The sequence below is a fragment of the Corvus moneduloides genome, chromosome 25, assembly GCF_009650955.1.
Source record: "Corvus moneduloides isolate bCorMon1 chromosome 25, bCorMon1.pri, whole genome shotgun sequence".
NCBI lineage: Eukaryota > Metazoa > Chordata > Aves > Passeriformes > Corvidae > Corvus > Corvus moneduloides.
The window spans coordinates 6044550-6064089 of NC_045500.1; the positions used below are offsets into that span (position 1 = coordinate 6044550).

The 19540-nt window shown below is 62.8% G+C and overlaps 5 protein-coding genes across 12 annotated transcripts in view; 4 read left to right on the forward strand and 1 right to left on the reverse strand.

The window, feature by feature from the left end:
• The window catches only part of SIK3 (SIK family kinase 3), a 70934-nt gene extending 60692 nt beyond the window's left edge, over positions 1-10242 (forward strand). For all 5 annotated transcript variants that reach the window (XM_032134041.1, XM_032134044.1, XM_032134045.1 and 2 more), the window contains 9 exons: positions 51-176; positions 491-576; positions 1240-1349; positions 1954-2299; positions 2547-3421; positions 6946-7109; positions 7836-7968; positions 8070-8237; positions 8568-10242. In XM_032134041.1, coding sequence (XP_031989932.1) covers positions 51-176; positions 491-576; positions 1240-1349; positions 1954-2299; positions 2547-3421; positions 6946-7109; positions 7836-7968; positions 8070-8227 — 1998 coding nt within the window. In that variant the 3' untranslated portion in view covers positions 8228-8237; positions 8568-10242. The remainder of the gene's footprint in view (positions 1-50; positions 177-490; positions 577-1239; positions 1350-1953; positions 2300-2546; positions 3422-6945; positions 7110-7835; positions 7969-8069; positions 8238-8567) is intronic.
• A 762-nt stretch (positions 10243-11004) lies between these two features.
• On the forward strand, positions 11005-12909 carry APOA1 (apolipoprotein A1). The gene is made up of 4 exons (XM_032133780.1): positions 11005-11401; positions 11543-11598; positions 11836-11989; positions 12065-12909. The coding sequence occupies exons 2-4, from the start codon at positions 11556-11558 to the stop codon at positions 12660-12662; spliced, it is 795 nt and encodes a 264-aa protein (XP_031989671.1). The 5' UTR covers positions 11005-11401; positions 11543-11555; the 3' UTR covers positions 12663-12909.
• A 329-nt stretch (positions 12910-13238) lies between these two features.
• LOC116455663 (apolipoprotein C-III-like) lies at positions 13239-14009 on the reverse strand. Its single transcript, XM_032133781.1, has 4 exons — positions 13966-14009; positions 13795-13854; positions 13547-13673; positions 13239-13430 (listed from the first exon to the last, which is right to left on the reverse strand). The coding sequence occupies exons 2-4, from the start codon at positions 13850-13852 to the stop codon at positions 13334-13336; spliced, it is 282 nt and encodes a 93-aa protein (XP_031989672.1). The 5' UTR covers positions 13853-13854; positions 13966-14009; the 3' UTR covers positions 13239-13333.
• A 934-nt stretch (positions 14010-14943) lies between these two features.
• Positions 14944-16513, forward strand: APOA4 (apolipoprotein A4). Of its 2 annotated transcripts, XM_032133779.1 has the most exons (4): positions 14944-15009; positions 15118-15184; positions 15305-15431; positions 15552-16513. In XM_032133779.1, the coding sequence occupies exons 2-4, from the start codon at positions 15136-15138 to the stop codon at positions 16477-16479; spliced, it is 1104 nt and encodes a 367-aa protein (XP_031989670.1). In that variant the 5' UTR covers positions 14944-15009; positions 15118-15135; the 3' UTR covers positions 16480-16513. The 2 variants fall into 2 exon arrangements, with proteins under 2 accessions (XP_031989670.1, XP_031989669.1); XM_032133778.1 differs by lacking the exon at positions 14944-15009 and having other exon boundaries at positions 15117-15184.
• A 717-nt stretch (positions 16514-17230) lies between these two features.
• APOA5 (apolipoprotein A5) lies at positions 17231-19531 on the forward strand. 3 transcript variants are annotated; one of them, XM_032133776.1, is made up of 4 exons: positions 17231-17325; positions 18094-18149; positions 18224-18332; positions 18517-19531. In XM_032133776.1, the coding sequence occupies exons 2-4, from the start codon at positions 18101-18103 to the stop codon at positions 19484-19486; spliced, it is 1128 nt and encodes a 375-aa protein (XP_031989667.1). In that variant the 5' UTR covers positions 17231-17325; positions 18094-18100; the 3' UTR covers positions 19487-19531. The 3 variants fall into 3 exon arrangements, with proteins under 3 accessions (XP_031989667.1, XP_031989666.1, XP_031989668.1); XM_032133775.1 differs by lacking the exon at positions 17231-17325 and adding an exon at positions 17423-17836 and having other exon boundaries at positions 17950-18149; XM_032133777.1 differs by lacking the exon at positions 17231-17325 and adding an exon at positions 17423-17836.
• Positions 19532-19540: the final 9 nt, after the last annotated feature.

Here is a 19540-nt window from a genome sequence, read left to right on the forward strand (position 1 = left end):
GGTGCTGTGCACCAGAAGGTCATTTATGGGATGTGCTGGGTTCCTTGCAGGAGTGTGAGCAGCTCCAGAAGATGTACGGTGGGCACATGGACGAGAGGACGCTGGAGAAGACGCAGCAGCAGCACATGTTGTACCAGCAGGAGCAGCACCATCAGATTCTTCATCAGCAGATTCAGGTAGTGGAGCCCGAGCCAGAGCTGCTGAAGGCTTAGCTCTGTTTCCCTGTGTTGCTGCAGACACAGCTCGTGAGCAGGTCCCGGGGGGATTGAGGGAGGGGGAGTTTGCTGGGCTTGCTGTAGCGGGAAGGCTGAAGGATTTCAGCAGAGATGTTTGCACAGCTGCTGTGGTAGCTGTGGTAGCCAGGGCTGCAGTCAGGGACTGACACTCGGTGAATCTGGACATGTCCTGCTTCACCCAGCAGTGTTTCTAAATTTACTGACCGAGACATTGACTGCAAACACTTCTTGTTTTCTTGTGGTGCCTGGTTCAGGACTGTATCCGGCCTCCCCAGCCATCTCCACCCTTGCAAGCTCCATGTGAAAACCAGCCAGCTCTGCTCACTCACCAGCTTCAGAGGTAAAGAAATGGCTTTAGGACAGCTCTGGGTTTTACTCTTCCTGAAGCCCAGGGATGAGCTGACACACTCGAGAGGCCAGGCTGAGTTGGAGTTTGTAGAGTCAGAACAGCGCAGCCAGTTGCCAGGTGAATGTGCCTGGTCCTTTGAGCTGGATTGTCTGAAGGACTTCAGAAGCAGAGAAATCTGATTCAAAGGGACAGACCTGCTTTGAGCAGAGGATTGACAGTCCTGCCTTTTGAGTGGCTTGAAGATGCCACTTCAGCAGCCAGGCTCTCTCATGCTTCTCTCATGCTTGCCAGGCCCTTGGTGAGCTCAGCCTCCTTGCCCTCAGCACCCTGACTTGTAGGTGAGGCAGGCTGAGTTACAGGAAAGGGAGAGCAGGGTGTCTGACCAGGTGCAGTGAGTCAGGAGGTGAGCCTGCAGTGTCCTTGTCCCCAGATTTCTGTGGTAGTCACCAGGTCATGCTCGCTCCCTGCGTGACTTGGACAAGTGAGGTGGCTCTCGGAAGAGAAGCCAATCTGCAGAGACCTTGGGATCCCCAGCAAGGGCTTTATGGTGTTTATTTTGAACAAGACAACAGCGTTTGGCATCAGTTCTCACAGCTGAGACAGCATCTTGACAAGGAGCAGGCATGGTGAGAAGGTGCTTGTTTCCCTGCGTAGGTTACGGATCCAGCCATCCAGCCCACCCCCGAACCACCCCAACAACCATCTCTTCAGGCAACCCAACAGCAGCCCACCCCCCGTGAGCAGCAGCGTGCTCCAGCCCCATGGTAAGCAGTTCTGGGACCTGGCAGGGCCGTGTGATCCTATCAAACCCTGGGGAAGCAGCGTGGGGGTGCCACGGTTCTGTTCCTCCCCCCAGCCCAGGCCCTGCACAGTTTTCTGATGATGTAAAAGATTCTCCATCTGGCAGCAAGGGCCGGTGTTATCGAGAGCTCTCGAGGAGCTGCCAGCTGGAATGTGCTGTTGCGTTCCTTGTCACAAGATCCTTACTTATCGCTCCCGGGGGTGGGGAGGAAGGGCTGATATTCTCGGGTTTATGCAAATCACTGTCAGCTCCGCAGAGTTTCTGTTTTGGTGCAAGGGGCTCTGGCTGTGACCTTTGCACGCTGGCACAGCATGACAGAGCACCCATACGGGCATGTACTGGGCTCCCAGCCTGGCCCAGAGTCATGGAATGAATCACAGCATCGTAGCCTGGTTTGGGTTCGAAGGGTCCCTAAAGATAATCCCTTTCCAGCCCCCTGCTACGGGCAGGGATGCCCTTCACAGGTTAATCCCAGCCTTGTCCAGCACTTCAGGGAATGGAGCAGATCTCACTCCCAAGCCTCGCCCTGAGCTGGCAGGGGTGCTGAGGGCCTTTGTTCCTTGTAGGTGCTGCCTCCCAGTCCCAGTTCCAAGGGATGCCATCCCACAACACAATCTTCCCGCAGTCGGGTAACTGTTCCCCTCCCCCGGCCATGGGGCTGACGTGCCTGGCCCTGCAGCAGCAGCAGTCGCAGCCCCAGCAGGTCACCATCCAAGTGCAGGAGCCCGGGGACATGGTCGGCAGCAGCCTCGTGGGCGGGCAGGGCCTGGCGTCCCACGCGCGGGGGATGTCCCTGAGCCCCAGCGCCAGCCAGATCCAGATGCAGCACCGCGCCAACCTGATGGCCTCCCTCAGCTACGGCCACCGGCAGCTGTCCAAGCAGCTCAGCGCCGACAGCGCCGAGTCGCACAGGTACGGGCCCCTCCCTGCCTGCTCCCGGCTCGGGAGCGCTGCCGAGGGAGGGAGGGGGAGTCTCAGGATGAGACGTGGTGTCCTTGCCACTCGGGGTTGTGCGTGCTCCCTCCGTGTCGCTGGGAAGGAGCTGCTGAGCCAGGCCAGGGCTGCCGTCCCACGTGCCTGGGGAAGCCCCTCCCGTGCAGGAGCAGCTCTGGCTCCCGCCGAGCAGTGCGGTCACTTGTCCTTTTCCTTGTCCTTGCAGTCTGAACGTGAACAGGTATCCCCCCGCCAACTACGACCAGGTGCACTTACACCCCCACCTGTTCCCGGAGCAGCCCCGCGTCTCCCCCAGCAGCTACAGCCCGTCGGGAGGGGTCGGGTTCCCTGCAGCCCAGCAAGCTCTGAAGGTCCCGCAGCTTGACCAGTACCCCAGTTTCCCTCCAAACGCACATCAGCAGCAGCAGCACTACACGGCATCGGCACTACAGCAGGCACTGTTGTCCCCGACACCTCCCGACTACAGCCGACACCAGCAGGTACCGCACATCCTCCAGGGACTGCTTTCCCCCCGGCACTCGCTCACGGGGCACACGGACATGCGGCTGCCCCAGGCAGAATTTGCACAGCTCATCAAACGGCGGCAGCAGCAGCAGCAGCAGCAAGAATTCCAAGAGTTGTTCAGACATATGAGTCAAGGGGATGCTGGCAGTATGGGCACCAGCATGGGACAGAACCTCTCGGAGCGCCAGTCGTTGTCTTTGCCTTATCAGAGTGCTGACACGTACCACCCCCAGAACAGCCCCCAACATCTCTTAAAAATCAGGGTGCAAGAATGTATCCAGCAGGTCCCTGCGTCCGTGCCACCGCCGCAGGGATACGGACACCAGCCAGCCCTGTTCCACTCGGAGAGCATGGAGGAGGACTGCGCCTGCGAGGGAAACAGGGACAGCTTTCCTGACAGTAAGAGTTCAAACACATTGACCAAAGGTTGCCACGAGACCCCTCTGCTTGTAAACGCAGGAGGGCACGGGGACCCCGAATCTTTGCTAGGAACTGCTAATCCCGCGCAGGAGCTGGGAACGCACCAGTACAGGCATCAGCCCACGCCCGGATTCAGGAATAAGGTGCCCAGCAGAGGTAAGGCTCCCTGCTGCCCGTGCAGGCCAGGTGTCCGTCCATCCGTGCCAGCCACTCACATTCCTGCCCAGGACACCATCCACCCGGCACACCAAGGGTTTCCTGACATATTTTGCATAGCATGGAATTACTGAGATTCTTTCTGGCTTTTGTGGCCTGAAGTAAATTGCAGGCACAGCCTCTGTAATAAACAGAGTTGAGTAAGGAAGGAGCCCGATGGGCTGTTCCCTTGGGAATTTGACCTCCTTCTGCAGGCAGGTAAAGACCAGGGCCCAGCTTGCTCCCATCTTTTCAGGGATGCTGCATGGTGACCACAGATTTATTCTTGTTGGTGATGTTCCCCATCCCCTGTAAACACGGGATAGGAGCAGCTCATCTGCCAGCACACCCCAGCCGTAGCAATGTACCCATTTATTCCTGCTCTTAAGCACAGACCCTCGAGTCCAGGCACTGCTAAAGCTCCCACAAACACACACAATAACAGTGTTGGTCAGTGTCCTGTGGCTCCAGCAGCCTTGCAGCCTCTCTGGCGCTTTGGGAAGCAGCAGTGGCAGCAAGATTCTATCCCTGCTTGAACTGGAAAGGGTGGATTCTGGAGAGAGTGAGTTTAAACTTGCCATTAGGTTCTGAAGACCTTCCCTGCTCCTTGGAAGCAGCTGTGCCTTCGCTCCTCGGTGGCTGCTCTGGCAGCGCTGCGCTGTCAGAGCATTCCTGCCCGAGCTGTAGTTACAGGCTCCTCTGCAGGAAAAGCACCCTCCGAGCCCCTCGCTAGGAGGGCTTTGAGGAGCGGCTGAGCGGGAGGATCAGTATTCCCTGCAGGACTCGGGGTGCTGGGCTGGAGCCGCCAGCGCACCCTTGGCACTCAGAGCCCTATTGCGGAGGAGCTGTGTCCAGGGCACAGGAGGCCCAGCTTTGTTCAGGGACACAGCACGGGTTTGTTGGGAAAGTACCAGGCTGGAACAGGCTGGCCCGGAGGGCTGAGCGGGGCTGCCAAGCCCTGACCCCCCAGAGCGTGGGCGGGGGGCAGGGACAAGGCAGGGCTGTGCTGAAATCCTCCTGAATTCTGCATTCCCGATGTGTTTGCTCTCAGAGGCTCAGTGGGGGTTGGAAGCTCTGGAGGGGTGTTTGGTACGAAATCACAAGTCTGAATCTTGTCACTGTAGACCATTAGAGGGACAATGAGATTTGATGAAGTCAGAAGCCAAATCTCAACCCCTGCACTGCTGGTGCGAGGACTGGTTACACAAGGGAGCAGGACTTTAGACTGCAAGGCCTTGTAAATGAGTAAAAGCAAATAAATGTTTACAAATAGGCTTGTGTAAGCCCTTCTGACAGGGCTGTTTATAGTAAACTATGTCCTGGGATGTAACTGTTTGTACCATTTTCCTTATGGCCTCCATAACCCACTTGGACTCAGGCCTGCGCTGCTTCAGGTCCAGGCAGAGTCACCTCAAAGCTTCCCTTACCTGCAGCAAATCCTACACCCCTGGGCTTCCCCGTTTTTGACCTACACCAAATCCTACATCACTCAGTTTTCCCACTACTGACCTACACCAAATCCTATATGCGTGGGCTTTCCCACAATTAACCTACACCAAATCCTACCTCCCTGGCTTTTCCCCCTATTTTCCCTAGACTGTGTAATGAGGGTGCAGTTTGAGGGGTGTCCTCTCTCCCTGCCCCAGCTCCCCAGATGTGTTTTCCCTGGAGCAGTGTTTTCCCAGTGTCTGCGCTTCCAAGGGCGCGTGCTGATGCCGATCACAAAGCTCTGGATGTCTGTGGAGCATCTGCCAGGCATGGCAGCTGGGGACCTTGAGAGCCGACCAAATCTGTTCGGGATGTGACTGGACTGCCTGTGAACGGCCCTGCTCCAGTTTTGCTCCAACGTAGCCGTCCCAGGCTGGGAGTGCTGCCCGTGGGAAACCTGCCTGGGCTCGGCACGGAGGGGGCTGAGCTGGCGGCAGCGCCGTGCCAGTGTCACATGCCACAGTGACACAAAGGATGTGGGGATGAAAGGCTCTCCTCCGCGGGGCTGAGGGTGTGAATTCGGGGTGTCTGTCCCTTGGTCCAGAGCAGCATCCCCAGACTGCAGTGCTGGCATTGGGAAGCAGCTGGTTTTTGGGTCCTGCCTCTTCCAGGCTGAGGGAACTCGTCACCCGCAGCGCAGGGACTGGGGCCGGGGCTGTTTGTGGAGCTGGAGCAGCAGGCTGCTGGCCCCAACCACTGTTCCCACAGTTGGAGCAGCATCCCAAGCAGTGTGTGGGTGGCACTGATCCGCTAACATCTGTTACCTCATGTTTTCCTTCTCGCTTTTCCGGGAAAGCTGACTGTTAACCGCACGTAACCCCACGGTTGTGCAAAGGAAGGGGGAGGCTGCATCTCTGACTGCCCTGGGACAGGGCTCTGGCAGGAATGCCACATTCCTGATGGAGGAAGGGCACGGGGAGCAGTGTCCTAGCTGTGCTATCCATGCTCACCTGCCTGCAAGCGGTGTGGGGACCACATGGGATGGGGTCTCACTTGGATTGTGCTAAATTTGTGGACAGGTTTTGGAACTGCCCTGTGCAGGGCCAGGAGTTGGACTTGGATGATCCTCGTGGGTCCCTTCCAGCTGGGGATGTTCAAGGATTCTGTGAGATCTCTTTGGGGAGCAGTTTTGTGGCAGTTGCAGTGCCAGCTGGGCCGTGCGGTGTCCCAGCACAGCAGGACATCACTTCCCACTGGCCAAAGCCCTGGGAAAGCTCTGGCTTTCTGAGGGATGTACCTGCAGCTGTGTCACCTCGGGGCAGCTCCCCAGCGCTCGCAGCCACGTCGGGTGTTTGTGCTCGGCGGGGTCCGCGCTCAGCGAGCTCAGCCTCGATGACAGGCTCCTCCACGGCTCAGGCCTTCATCCAAAACATCGTGTATTTGATGACGAGAGGCTTTGCCTGATAGGAATGTGGCCTTTGCCCTCAGTCACAAGAGCTTGCAGCGCAGATGGACTTTGCCAGGCAGAACCCTCGTGTGCTCCTGCAGCCAGATTGTGGGAGGGCAGGGAGAAGTCATCTGATAAAAGTGAACATCCTGGCCGGCTCTTCCAGCAGGATTATGTTGCTTACAATTGCCAAGGGGCCCTGCTGGAGGCATCCCGTGTTGGAGGCTCCCCTGGCTCTTGTGTAACGATGTGGGCAGGGTGGGGGTCGAGCTCGGGCTCGAGGGGAAGGCAGAAGTGGGAAAGGGCCTGGTTCCTGTGCTCCTGCCCCAGTCCCTCCACCTTCAGGCTGCTTTTGTAGAGCTGATAAGAGGCAGCTAGCATTGGGATCCTTTGGGATATTAATGCTGGAGGGAGAAGCCTGCGTGAGTGCGACTGGGAGCACTGGTGCTGCACCACTCCCACCAGAGCAGCCGGGGGTCCTGTCCTTGTTGTGCCAGCAAGAAGCGTTTGTGTGTGGTGTCACATCTCAGTTCTGCAGTGGCACACGTGGCTGGGAGCTGCAGGTTCCTTGTACTAACCTGTCGTTTTTCTGTCCTGTCTGGTTTTCAAGAGTCCATCGTAGGGAACTGCATGGACAGGAGCTCCCCCGGCCAAGCCATGCAGGTGCCTGACCACAACGGGCTGGGCTACCCCGTGCGCCCCTCGTCCAGCGAGCACCCGCGGCCCCGCACCCTGCAGAGACATCACACCATCCAGAACAGCGATGATGCCTACGTAGGTGCCTTTGCCTCCCAGGTCCCTCCAGTGAAACAGCCAGGCCTGGCTCTGCAGGGCTCTGCAGACACACCCAGCCCAGCTCGGGGTCCTGCAGTGCCGTGAAGGAGCTGGTCATGGTAGCCCAGACCTCAGTGCTCTGCTCCCTGTGGGGTTTGGGCTGCTGGGAACTGTCCTGCCCAGATCTTGATGTGTGCTTTGCTACAGCTCCCTTCTGCTGTAGAGGGGAATGGCAGCTTCTCTGCTTCAGTGGTGCCCAGTGACAGGACGAGGAGCAATGGCCAGAAACTAAAACACAACAAGTTCCACCTCAACACGAGGAAGAACTTTCTGTGAAGGGTAGCAGAGCATTGGAACAGCTGCCCAGGGAGGGCCTGGAGTCTCCCTCTCTGGGGACATCCCAAAACGACCCGGATGTGTTTCTCTGTCACCTGCTCCAGTTGTCCCTGCCTTGGCAGGGGGTTGGACTGGGTGATCTCCAGAGCTCCCTTCCAACCCCAATTATGCTGTGATTCCGTTAGTTCAGAGGGATTTGGACTCCTCAGTCCGTTCTCCTGTTGAGGGGACACTGGCTGCACCCAAGCTGTGCCTGATGCACAGTTCTTGTCCTTCCAAACCCTCGCTTGAAGGTTTGCAGAAGCTCCCTGGGCACTGTCTGTGGGCAGATGGGGAGCAGCAGGATCCTCTCCTGAGCTCCCCTTGAGGTGTGTCCTGCTGTCTCCGCAGGTGCAGTTGGATAACTTGCCTGGAATGAGTTTGATGGCAGGAAAAGCACTCAGCTCTGCTCGGATGTCCGACGCCGTGCTCAGCCAGTCGTCGCTGATGGCCAGTCAGCAGCTGCGCGACAGGGACGGCGAGGGTGAGCGCTGGGGCTGCCCACGTGGCACGGGGGGATGTGGGCAGCTCCTCGGGGAGCTGAGTCACAGGGAGAGGTGCTGAGTCACCTCTCTGCCCTTACAGAATGTGGGGAGAGTTTGGAAGGTCAAGAGCACCCGAACCTGGGCGATGGCAGCCAGCACCTCAACACCTCCTGCTACCCCTCGACGTGTATCACAGACGTCCTGCTGAGCTACAAGCACCCGGAGGTGCCCTTTGGGATGGAGCAGGCGGGGGTGTAACTGGGAGGGAGTGAGTATCCGTGTGTCCTCTCTCCACGCCACGTCTCGGGCTGCCTCCATGGCCTCACTGCCATGGGTCACTTTCCCTGCTCATTGCTCCAGTGCTGGGGTTGGGACCATCCACTCGCAGCTCCTGTGCTGGGGCTGTTTGCTGTCCCCCCTTTGCTCAGGGACAGCATCCCTCCTTCCAGGCTTGTGCTGCTCTCAGACCCTCTCTGCATGGCGGGGTCTCTCTCCTGGGGCAGGGTCAGGAATGGCCTGGGAATGCAATGCTGGTGGGCTGTGGGAAGAGATGCACCATTCTGGTGTCCTCTAACATCTGTGTTTCTCTCTCTTGCAGGGTTTGTGTACAGCTTTGAAATGAAAAGGTCCATTTTAAACCAACAGTATCTAGCAGCATTGCGCCAAATTGCCGTAGTATTTCTGACTAACTGGAATACCATGGCCCCTTTCCTCATCCTCACTTCATCCAGTGTGTCGTTCCTTTGGGTTCTTTAATTTCTGCCACACTTGCCTGTAACTCCAGCTACACCCAGAGCCCTGAGCCCGACGCGGAGGATCGGCCTCGGCACCGGGGCTGCTCTGGGGGCTGGCCTGCCTGGGGCCCCACACCGGGCTGAGCCTCCCTGGAGCCTGCCCTGAGCAGGTCCAAGGGGTCTGGAGCTGCTCCTGGATGGAGGCCACGCTCTCCTTCCACTCTGTCCCGCTGCACTGGGGGGGTGTGGGCCTGGCAGCGCTGGCGGGGGCCCTCCCCACCCCGGTGCAGTCCACTTCTTGTCTCACCTCTGTCTGCTCTGTTCTCTCTCGTGTGTCGGGGTGCTGACAGGATCACCCCTGCCCTGCCCTCCCTTCCCTTCCCTTTACTTTCCAAATCCGCCACGACTTGGGGTTTTTTCTTTTCCTGGCTAATGTAGGGCAGATGGATTTTTCTTTGTTTCCTTCGCTTTTCCTCCTGATCACGTAGGAATTGTTTTTTTTGGTAAATGTTGTTTTATTATTATTGTTATTAATAAAAGGCAAAAGGAATTTCTGTTTGAGAGAAATTTTTAACTAGATTCTGTTCTATATGAATTGTGACTTGCACCTTTTGTTCAAAGTATTTTATTTCTTTTAACGACATTGTTCTTGTGACTGGTTTTCTCTCGTGCCAGTGGCGACAGTGGTAATTCTCCTTATACAGTCGGGACGTGCAGAGGTCTCTTCTTTGTCCCTTTTCCATCCTTTCCGTGGTGGATAGAGCGGGAGGCCCACCCCCCCTGGGGCTCAGGAGCACGTGGTGTCACCCTTGCCTTTGGGACTTGACAAGCTCCAGCTCGGATCCTTCTTACTGACATTTTTCTGGAGTATTTTTTAAAACTAAAGGAAACATCGACCCAGCCCTCCTGACTTTGCACAGAAGGAAGTGTGAAACCAGCACGGCAGAGGTGACTTTGCTATCCTTAGCCCGTGCCTCTTCCCGGCCTCCCCTTCTCCGGGAGAACAACGCTAACGGCTCTGCGATCCCGAAAACCGGAGTGGAGGGGAGCTCCGCAGCCCGGCCGTGCACGGCCCCTCCCCGGCACCTGCGGGCTGGGGGGCGCGGGGAGCCCGCCGGATCGAGCGGGAAGGGTGGGAAACGCTGAAAGCCTTTTGCTCTGTCCCTTTGGTTCGTTTTCCTTTTGTTTACATGACACTGTATCCTGGGAGAGTCGCCGGGCCCCCCCGCAGCAGCCGCCCCGCAGGGCCGTCACCGTGCCATCCGCAGTACCACACTTTTTTTATCATGGCTTTGTATTGTAGTAATCAATACGCGCAGTATATGTTGAATGTATATTAATATACTTTGCTATTATTTCTGTTTTTTGGAAATGTCAGAAGTATTTTTTTTTTCTTCCTCATTTATGTTGGACTAAAAACGAACAGGAAAAAAAAAACCGTTTCAGTAAATCTTCAGTCCATTTTTTTGTGGGTCACTTGCAACTAGTCAATTAGTTGGACAGTGGGATCATAACAAATAAAACATGATTATGATCTTCCCTGGGCTCTTGTTTGCCTTGTTGCTCAACGCCAAAGTTCAGGGGGGGGCAGCTGCTGTGTCCCCAGTCCATCCCTGGGGCTGTCACTTCCCTCAGGCTCCAGCAGCCCCCCTGGTTGGGTTTCCCAAAGCCCCCCCTGCAGCCGGAGCCCAGCGGAGTCCGACTCGCCCTGCGGGTGTGGGGAACTGCAGTGCTGCAGATCAGACCCTGCCCAGGCATCTGCTGCAGTGGGGCTTTTCCAGCTGTGGGTAGAGTCTGGGAGGCGCAGGGAGCTGTGCCTCCAGCACCTGCAGCACATGGGGTGGCAACACCCGGGCGATGCCCGTGAGGTGCCCAGCGAGCTGGCACAGGCTGGGGTTGCAGGGAGCTGATGCCATTCAAGAGCATCATTCCTCTGTAGCAGCTCCCGCTGGCATTGCCAGCCCTGCACACTCCCTGCGGCCCCGTCTGGGGACATGGCCCCTCTCTCCCTGTCCCCTCTCTCCTCTCGCCAGGCCGGGCTCAGCCCTGTGCGCTCGATTCCTGTGGATCCCTGGACTGGTGGCAATGGGACAGGGAAGCACCTGGGGTTGGTTCGGGCTGAGGTGGGTTTTGAGGTGGCCGTGCCAGTGCTGGTGCCTGCTCTGAGCTGAGCCTTCGCTTTGCCCGGGTCCCCAGCGAGGGCTGGCATGGGCGGGCAGGGGCACAGCTCCCGGGACCTCTGAGTTGGGGATACAGCGGGAAAAGGGGGTGACGTGAGCGGCCCGGTGAAGGACGGGGCACAGACCCGCGGCCGAGGCGAGGGGTCCGGGTACGGCCGGCCAAATCCCTGCGGGAATAAACCTTGTCCCCGGGCTGGCGGCCAATCCCTGGGGGCTGCGAGGGGCCCCGGCAAGGCCGCAGGGCCAGCGGGAATCTGGGTCAGCGGGAGCGTAAACAGCTCCTTGGCCGGAGAGGCGCGTCCCGCGGGGAGCTCCTGTTTGCTCGCCGCCCCTGCCAAGCCCGCGCTCCTCGCCGGTGCTGCGCGATCCTTGAACCCTGCGCGCCACATCGCCCGCCGGGAGCGCGTTCCGGGGCCGCCGCGCTGGCTTATCTCCGCGGAACTGCCCCTCCGGCATAAATAGCGGCGGCGTAGCCCCGGCCGCTCAGACGGGACAAGCAGCAGCTGCAGAGAGAGCTGGTAAGAGCCCGGGCTGCTCCGCAGGACCCGCAGGGACAGAGCGGTGCCCCTCGCCCGCGGCCCCGGCGGGGACCCCTGAGCCCCCGCCGGGGTTGGATTTGCCGGGGCTGCCCGCGCCCAACTCTCTTGCTCTGCCCGCAGGTCTAGCGCGAAGATGAGAGCCGTGGTGTTGACCCTCGCCCTGCTCTGCCTGACGGGTAGGTTCGGACGGGGCGGCAGCGGCTGCGGATCCCCGCGGGATGGAGCAGCACGGGGGGGATGGGGCGGCTGAGCCCGACGCGAGCGCTGCTGGAAGCCGCCGGTTTCCGAAGCGCTTTGCGAGTCGAGCTGCAGCCGAGGGACTCCCTGGTCCTCTCCCGAGCCGGGCACGTCCCCGGCAGGGCTGGAGCCATCCCCGAGCGATGTGTCCTGAGCACACCCGACTCTGTCCGCAGGCACCCAGGCCCGCTCCTTCTGGCAGCACGATGATCCCCAGGCACCCCTGGATCGCCTCAAGGACATGCTCGCTGTGTACCTGGAGACAGTGAAGGCCAGCGGCAAGGAAGCCATTGCCCAGTTCGAGGCCTCCGCCGTGGGCAAACAGCTGGAGTAAGTGGGAGGTGTGTGGCGGGGGGCTGCCGGGGCACCCCGGGCACCGTGTGTGACCTCCCTCCCCTCCCGCAGCCTGAAGCTGGGCGAGAACCTGGACACGCTGGGCGCAGCCGCCGCCAAGCTGAGAGAGGACGTGGCCCCCTACTACAAAGAGGTGCAGGACATGTGGCTGAAAGACACCGAGTCCCTGCGCCAGGAGCTGACCAAGGACCTGGAGGAGGTGAAAGAGAAGATCAAGCCCTTCCTGGACCAGTTCTCTGCCAAGTGGACGGAGGATCTGGAGCAGTACCGCCAGCGCCTGGCTCCCCTCGCCCAGGAGCTGAAGGAGATCAGCAAGCAGAAGGTGGAGCTGCTGCAGCAGAAGCTGACCCCGGTGGCTGAGGAGGCGCGGGACCGTCTGCGCGGGCACGTCGAGGAGCTGCGCAAGAACGTGGCCCCCTTCAGCGATGAGCTGCGGCAGAAGCTGAGCCAGAAGCTGGAGGAGATCCGGGAGAAGGGCATCCCCCAGGCCGCTGAATACCAGGCCAAGGTGGTGGAGCAGCTCGGCAAACTGCGTGAGAAGATGACGCCCCTGATGCAGGACTTCAAGGAGCGCCTCACCCCCTACACCGAGAGCCTCAAGGCCCGTTTCATCAGCTTGCTGGAGGATCTCCAGAAGACCGTGGCCTGAGCTGCCGGCCAGCGTGGCCAGGGACTGACCCCAGCCCCGCTCCGCAGCCGCCCCGGGTGCTCCCTGCCCTGCCCCGGGTGCTTCTCCTCAGGGGGCTCTGGGGACAGGCTGCAGGAGCCCCGGGCCAGCCCAGCCCTAGGGTGTCCTCCCCGGAGACCCCCTCCTCCCCTAGAATTCCCTCCCCGACCCGGCGTCGCTCTCAGCTTTGCCTCCCTTTTGTCAAATAAACTTGACTTAAGTTATTGGAGCTCGCTCAGTCTTTGCAGTGGATGCTGGAGGGGGCAAGGGGTGCTCTGAGCTGGGGGTACTGGGGGACCCAGAGGGAGTGGGGGGACAGGGAACTGGTGAGGGGTGCCCTGGGCTCGCCCTGTACTGCGCCCAGCTCAGCCGCACACAGGGCACTGGAGATTGGTGGCACTGAATTTGCAGGAGCTTGTGGAAGCAGCAACCGGCTCCTGCCACCCTGGGCTCCCCGACATGGCCGTGAGAACCTCAGTGCTGGTGTCTGTCCCAGGCCTCCCTCTCCCTGCGAGTCACACTCCTCCTTGCCAGCCCCCCAGTGATGCCACCACAGCGTTTCCTTCAGCCCCGCTTTATTGAGAGCACCACGACAGCGGGTGGGAGCCAGGGGGACCCCAGCCCCGACAGCCCCCGGGCAGCCCCCGGCGAGACTACGCGGCCGAAGTCTTCTTCCAGAGCTCCGCCAGCTGCTCCTTGAGCCACACCAGCCGCTGCTTCGCCAGCTCCGCGCTGTCCGACAGCCACTGCCTGCACGGGGAGGGGAGGGAGGGCAGGGGGTCAGCGCGGGGCCCTGGCCGGGCTCCCCGCCGCCACCGGGGGACGGGAACAGCGACAGGGACAGGGCTGGCGGGGTTCGGGGGCACCTGGCCTGCTGCGCCGCCTCCGACTCCCGCACCCTGCTGAAGGCCTCCTTGGCCATGTCCGTGGCTTTCTGGGCCAGCTCCTGCACCTTCTGGACCAGCGCCTTCGGCTCCTCGGGCGTGTTGGCCCCTGCAAGCACGAGCCTGGTGGGATTGGGGGGACGGGGCCCCGCGGCTGTGCCCCCCCGTGTGTGCCCCCCAGCACCCTGAGCCCCGACCCCCTCCTCCTGCGCGGCCCCGCTGGCCCTTACTTGCTCCCACCGCCAGGACGGCCGTGCAGGCGAGCAGGAACAGCAGCGACGCCTTCATGGCTGGGGAGAGAGCGGAGCGCACGGTGTGGGGCAGCAGGGGAGCGCCGGGGGTCCCGACACCGACCCCGTCCCCTTCCCAGCACGACCCTCGCCAGGGATGTCCCCGCTCACCTGTGCCGGGCTCTGTGACGCGGGGGCAGCCCCGGGCTCCCAATTTATACCCTCCCCACGGCCGCCCTGGGGGATTTGTGCGAAGGTCAGGGCAGAGCGCGGGGGGGTGCGGGGGGGCTCCGTCCGGCCAGGAGTTGGGAAATCCCGCGGGGACGGAGCCTGCTGGGGCCCCGCGTGTCTGTGTGCGATACCTGTGCATACGTGTGCGTGTGCACACGCGTGTCCGCCGCCAGCCCGGTGCCCGCGGCGGGGGACAGCCCTGGGGCCGTGGGCACACGCGGCACAAGGGTGACATCCAGCGGCCCTGTCCCCGGGCACGGCGCCCTCGGGCACCGAGAGGCTCTTCGGACCTTGCCACTGTCGCTGCCGGGCTGGTCCGCGCCCCTGCGCGCCCTGCCCTTTGCCCGCTGGGACACGCCGCGCTGCTCCGCTGCCCCCGGGCCGCGGGTGGGCTGAGCCGAGAGCGCCAGGGACACGCACGGTCCCAGCTCCGTTCCCAGGCACCGTGCGGCTGCGGTCGGTGTCCTGCAGTGTCCTGGCCCCTCCCTGTGCCAGGGCTTCCTCCAGGAGCCTGGACTGGGAAGGAACGATGCCTTGCTGCCGGTGCGCAGCCTCGTGTGCCCCCGAGCTCCATCAAAGCGTCCCCCTGAACCCGTGTCCTGTCCCGCTGCCACCTATCCCACAACCACACACCCCAGGTACTGCACTGCCAGCACCGATGGGGCCATTGCTGCATCCCACAGAGCAGCGAGGTGTCCCTCAGCCCAGGGCCCCGGCCCCCAGGAGGGGCTCAGTGTGTCCTGCGTACCCCCATTCCCTGTCTGCCCCTGTCACCCCGCTGGGGGCTGGCGGGGCTGCGGGTGATGTCAGGGCTGTGCACACGTCAGGCACTTCCACGTTACGCCCGTGCTAAAGTCCGTGCCCGCGCTAAAATCCACGCCCTCGCTGTGTCACAGCCCGCGTGGAAGCTGCAGGGGTGCTCAGGCTGCATAAATAGTGCTGGGAGCTGCCGGCTCCGCAGGTACCGCGGCCGTGGCAGCACAGGTGAGCAGCTGCAGGGGCTGGAAAGTCGGGGTCTCCATCACCTCTGGCAGGGGGCTGGGGTGCTGCTGGTCCCTGAGCTTCCTTCACCTCCTCTCTGTGCTCCCACAGGAGTCCCCAGCACTCAGGATGGCGCCGAAGGCAGCCGCCCTTGTCCTGGTTCTCCTTGCGATCTCAGGTGAGGTGGCACGCGGGTCCCTGGTGCCAGCAGGGTGGTCCTGCCCCGGGGCAGTGATGGGGACCTGATGTCCCTGGGCGAATGGGGCTGTGCGAGCGCTGATCCCAGCAACCCTTGCAGGGTCACGGGCTGATGTGAACCCTGACGAGGTGGCCAGCGTGATCTGGAAGTACTTCACGGAGCTGGGCAGCAATGCCAAGGACACGGTGGACCAGCTGCAGCAGACTGAGATCAGCAAGCAGCTCAAGTGAGCCGAGCAGCAGTGCTGGGGGGCTCGGGGGTGCTGGGGGGCTCAGGGAGACCAGGGGGTGCCAGGCAGGGCCTGGGGATGTGGGCACACAGGCCCTGACGTGTCCCTTCTCCCCAGCACCCTGCTGAAGAGCAACCTGCAGAGCGTCAGCGCCTACGCGGAGGACCTGCAGGAGCGGCTGGTGCCCTTTGCCACGGAGCTGCAGGCGCGGCTGGCGCAGGATTCCCAGCGGCTGAAGGAGCAGATCCGGCGGGAGCTGCAGGAGCTGCAGGCCAAGCTGGCGCCCTACGCCGACGAGGTGCACCAGCAGATCGGCACCAACATCCGCCAGCTGCAGGCCAAGATCAGCCCCTACGCCGAGGAGCTGCGCTCCCAGGTGGACCGCAGCGCCGGGGAGCTGCAGCGGGCACTGGAGCCCTACGCGGCCGAGCTGCGGGAGCGGCTGCAGGACAACGCCGAGAGCGTCCGGGCCTCCCTCAGCCCCTACGCCGACCGGCTGCAGCAGCAGATCGACGGCGGCGTGGAGAGCCTGAAGGAGCGGCTGTCGCCCGTGGCAGACGAGCTGAAGGCGCAGGTGGAGCAGAGCGTGGCCGAGCTGCGGCGCGGGCTCAGCCCCTATGCCCAGGAGGTGCAGGACGGCCTCAACCGGCAGCTGGAGAGCCTGACCTTGCAGATGGAGCGGGCGGCCGAGGAGCTGCGCACCCGCCTGGCTGCCAGCTCCGAGGAGCTGCGTGCCCAGCTGAGCCCGCTGGCACGGGAGCTGCGGGAGGCGGCGAGCGGAGACGCCGAGAGCCTGCGGCAGCGCCTGGCTCTCCTGGCCCAGCAGCTGGACCAGCGCGTGGGGCAGACGCTGGAGGCCTTCCGGCAGCAGGCGGCTCCCTTCGGAGACACCTTCGGGAAGCAGCTGGTGCAGCGGCTGGAGGAGATGCGCGGGAAGCTGGAGTCGGGCACTGCCGGCGTGGAGGATCACCTGGAGCTGCTGGAGAAGGAGGTGCGGGAGAAGGTGGCTGCTTTCCTCAGCACCGTCCCACCCCCACAGAACTAAGCCGCCCCGGCCGGCCATCCACACACACTCCAAACGTTCCCGGCCACTTCCTGTGGCAGAAATAAATCTCCTTGTGATGCACGTGCTGGTCTGTGTCCTTCCTTCCCACAGCATCCTGCTGTCCTGCCCTGGGAGGGGATACCTGGGGCACCCTCAGCTGTTCTGAGGAGGGAGCATCGCCCCGAATTTGGGTTCTGGGGCACCAGGGAGAGGGAGCAGAGGTGGGGTCAGGTGGGCGGGAAGTCTCTGTGGCGTCTGGAGATGGTGGCAGCCAGGTGAGCCCGTGGGCCAGCACAGGGCCGGGGCCTCGCTGTCACCTCATCACACCGGGGTGCCACAGCAGCGGGGGGCACCCAGGTGGCTGCCGAGGGGCAGAGCCCCGGGATGCGGCCAACCATCCCCACAGTGGTGGGGCAGCAGCTGCCGTGAGGGATGGGGATCTGGGTGGGTGACTGACACCTCGTCCCCACAGCCCGGTGGGGCTCGCACAGGAAGGGAGCTCCGCGGACCAGGGAGAGGGAAGGGGGACTGCGGCGCGGTGCTGGCAGGAGCCCGGGGTGGGATGGGATGGGATGGGAAGGGACGGGACGGGACGGGATGAGGTGAAGCACGGCCAGCGCTGCCTGGAGCGACCTCACGTGTCGGCCCAGGCGAGGGAGCCGCGCGGACTTTGGTGCCGGAGCACCGCTGGCGACCGCTCGGCGTTTCACCCCGGGAGCGCCGGACTTCGCCCCCCGCCCCAGGGTGCCCTGGTTTGTTCCCGGTAAAAACCAACGTGTAAAGGAAAGGATACGAGCACGGCGGGCTGGGTGTCCGGCGGGAGCGGGCAGCCACGCGCAGGGGAAGGCGTGCTCCCTGCCCGCTCATCCCAGCCTTCCCCGGCACAGCCGGGCCGGGCTCGCCCTCCCGCACCCCTCCCGGGGCTCCAGGCTCCCTTTTCCTCCCGACAGGAGCTGCAGCCGCTGTCTCCATCCCCATCCCCATCCCCATCCCCATCCCCATCCCCATCCCCATCCCCATCCTATCCCCATCCCCATCCCCATCCCCATCCTGCTGCCTCGCACCACCCCGGCAGCTCCGTCCGGCTTTCCCTCCGGCATGCAAAGAGCGGCTGCGGGGCAGGGCCAGCCCCCTCCCCGAGCCCGGGGGGCAGCGGGCAGTCAGGTGACCGGCCCCCAGGTCACCTCCCCGGAGCATGCTCGGACCTCCACGTTGTGTTTACATGGAGTGAGGTCCAAAAAGCCTTCCCATACCAAAGCCGCCTTATCGCCCGCTCCTCGGCCTCCCCCTGGGCCTATATAAGGGCAGCCAGCGGCCGGCTCTGGGCGGGAGGGACACGGGAGGCGACCAGAGCCAGGTGAGGGGCGGGGGGCTTTAAGTTCGTGTGGCTGGAGGAGCTGGGTGTGATTCCAGGTGCTTCGGGGGACCCGAAGTGTTTCGGGGACCCGTAGGTGTTATGGGGAACCCCAGGTGTTTTTAGGGGAGCTCCAGGTGTCACAGCGGACCCCAGGAGCGAGGCCCTTGCAGGCAGCGGCGAGGGGGTGTGCAGCAGAGGCACCACCACCCCGCGGGCGCTCGGAGCAGCCGACGGCTCCTCTCCTGTCTCTCCTGCAGCCGGACCATGCTGCTGAAGGCTGCACTGCTCCTCTCCCTCCTGGCCACCTGCCCAGGTGGGTGCGGGCACGGGGCTCTGGGGGCAGCAGGGCTGGGTGGGCAGCACCACAACCGCAGCTCCTGCCCACAGTGTCCCCGGCCAAGCCGGCGCAGAGCGGCTTCTGGGAGTACCTCAGCCAGCTGACGGGTGACAAGGACAGCCTGGAGCACGGCCAGAGCAAGCTGGGCAAGGACATCATGTGAGTACAGCGCTCCGGGGCCCCCAGGCCCCACCAGCACACCCGGGGCCCTGCTTTTCTCCCCCTGGGGACAGAGAAACTCAAAGGAAGGGCCCTGGCGGGTGTTGGCAGCTTTTATCAGAGGTGTGTGGGGCACAGAGGGGTGTTGTGGTCACTCGGGGGTGTTGGTGGCTGTCTTGTGCAGGAACCTGAAGGAAAGCATTCAGGATGGGGTCAGCTACATGGGCGACTTCCTGGAGAAGCTGTCACCCCTCAACAGGGGCCTCCAGCCGCGGCTCTACCAGGACTCGGACAGCCTGCGCAAGGTCATCCGCAGGGAGCTGGACAGCCTCAGGGTGAAGCTGTCCCCGTACGTGGACGAGGTGCACCAGCAGGTCGGGAAGCACCTGGACGACCTGCGGCAGCAGCTGCAGCCGTTCACGGAGGAGCTCCTGGACCAGGTGTCCCTGCGGGCCCGGGAGCTCCGGCGGCACCTGATGCCGAGCCGGGAGGTGACGGCACAGCTCTTGGACGGCGCCGACGAGCTCCAGCGCTTCATGGCTCACTACACCGACAAGATCGCCTTCCACACGGACCAGGTGAAGGACATCTTCCACCCGTACACGGACCGGCTGCTGACCGAGATCCACCGCAACGTGGAGGAGCTGCACCGCAGCGTGGCCCCGCACGCCCGCGCCAGCCCCGAGCAGCTCAACCAGCACATCCAGGAGCTGTCGGCCAAGCTGACCCGCAACGCGCGGGACCTGCACCAGCAGATCCAGAAGAACCTGGAGCAGCTGAAGGCGAAGCTGAGCCTGTACCCCGGCAGCCCCGGGGAGCCCGCGGCGCCCCCGGGCCGCTACAGGGAGGCGCTGGCGCGGGAGGTGCAGCGGCGCGTGGAGGAGTTCCGGCAGGACACGTACGCCCAGATCCAGGCCTTCACCCGGGCGCTGGACCAGGAGACGGAGGAGATGCGGCTGAAGCTCAGCGCCCGCCCGGACCCGCCCGAGGAGCCGCTGGACGCGCCGCCGCCGCCCCTGGAGGACCTGCGCGCCCGGCTGGACGCGCTGTGGCGGGACCTGGCGCTGAGCCTGAGCGAGCGGGGCGGGGAGGGGCCCGGGGAGGCGCAGGCGGGGCCGGGCGGGGCGGCGGGGCCGGGGCGGCTCCGGGGCTGAACCCAAATAAAGGCGCCGCCATCGCGGCCCGCGCGCGCCACGTGACCCGCCGCA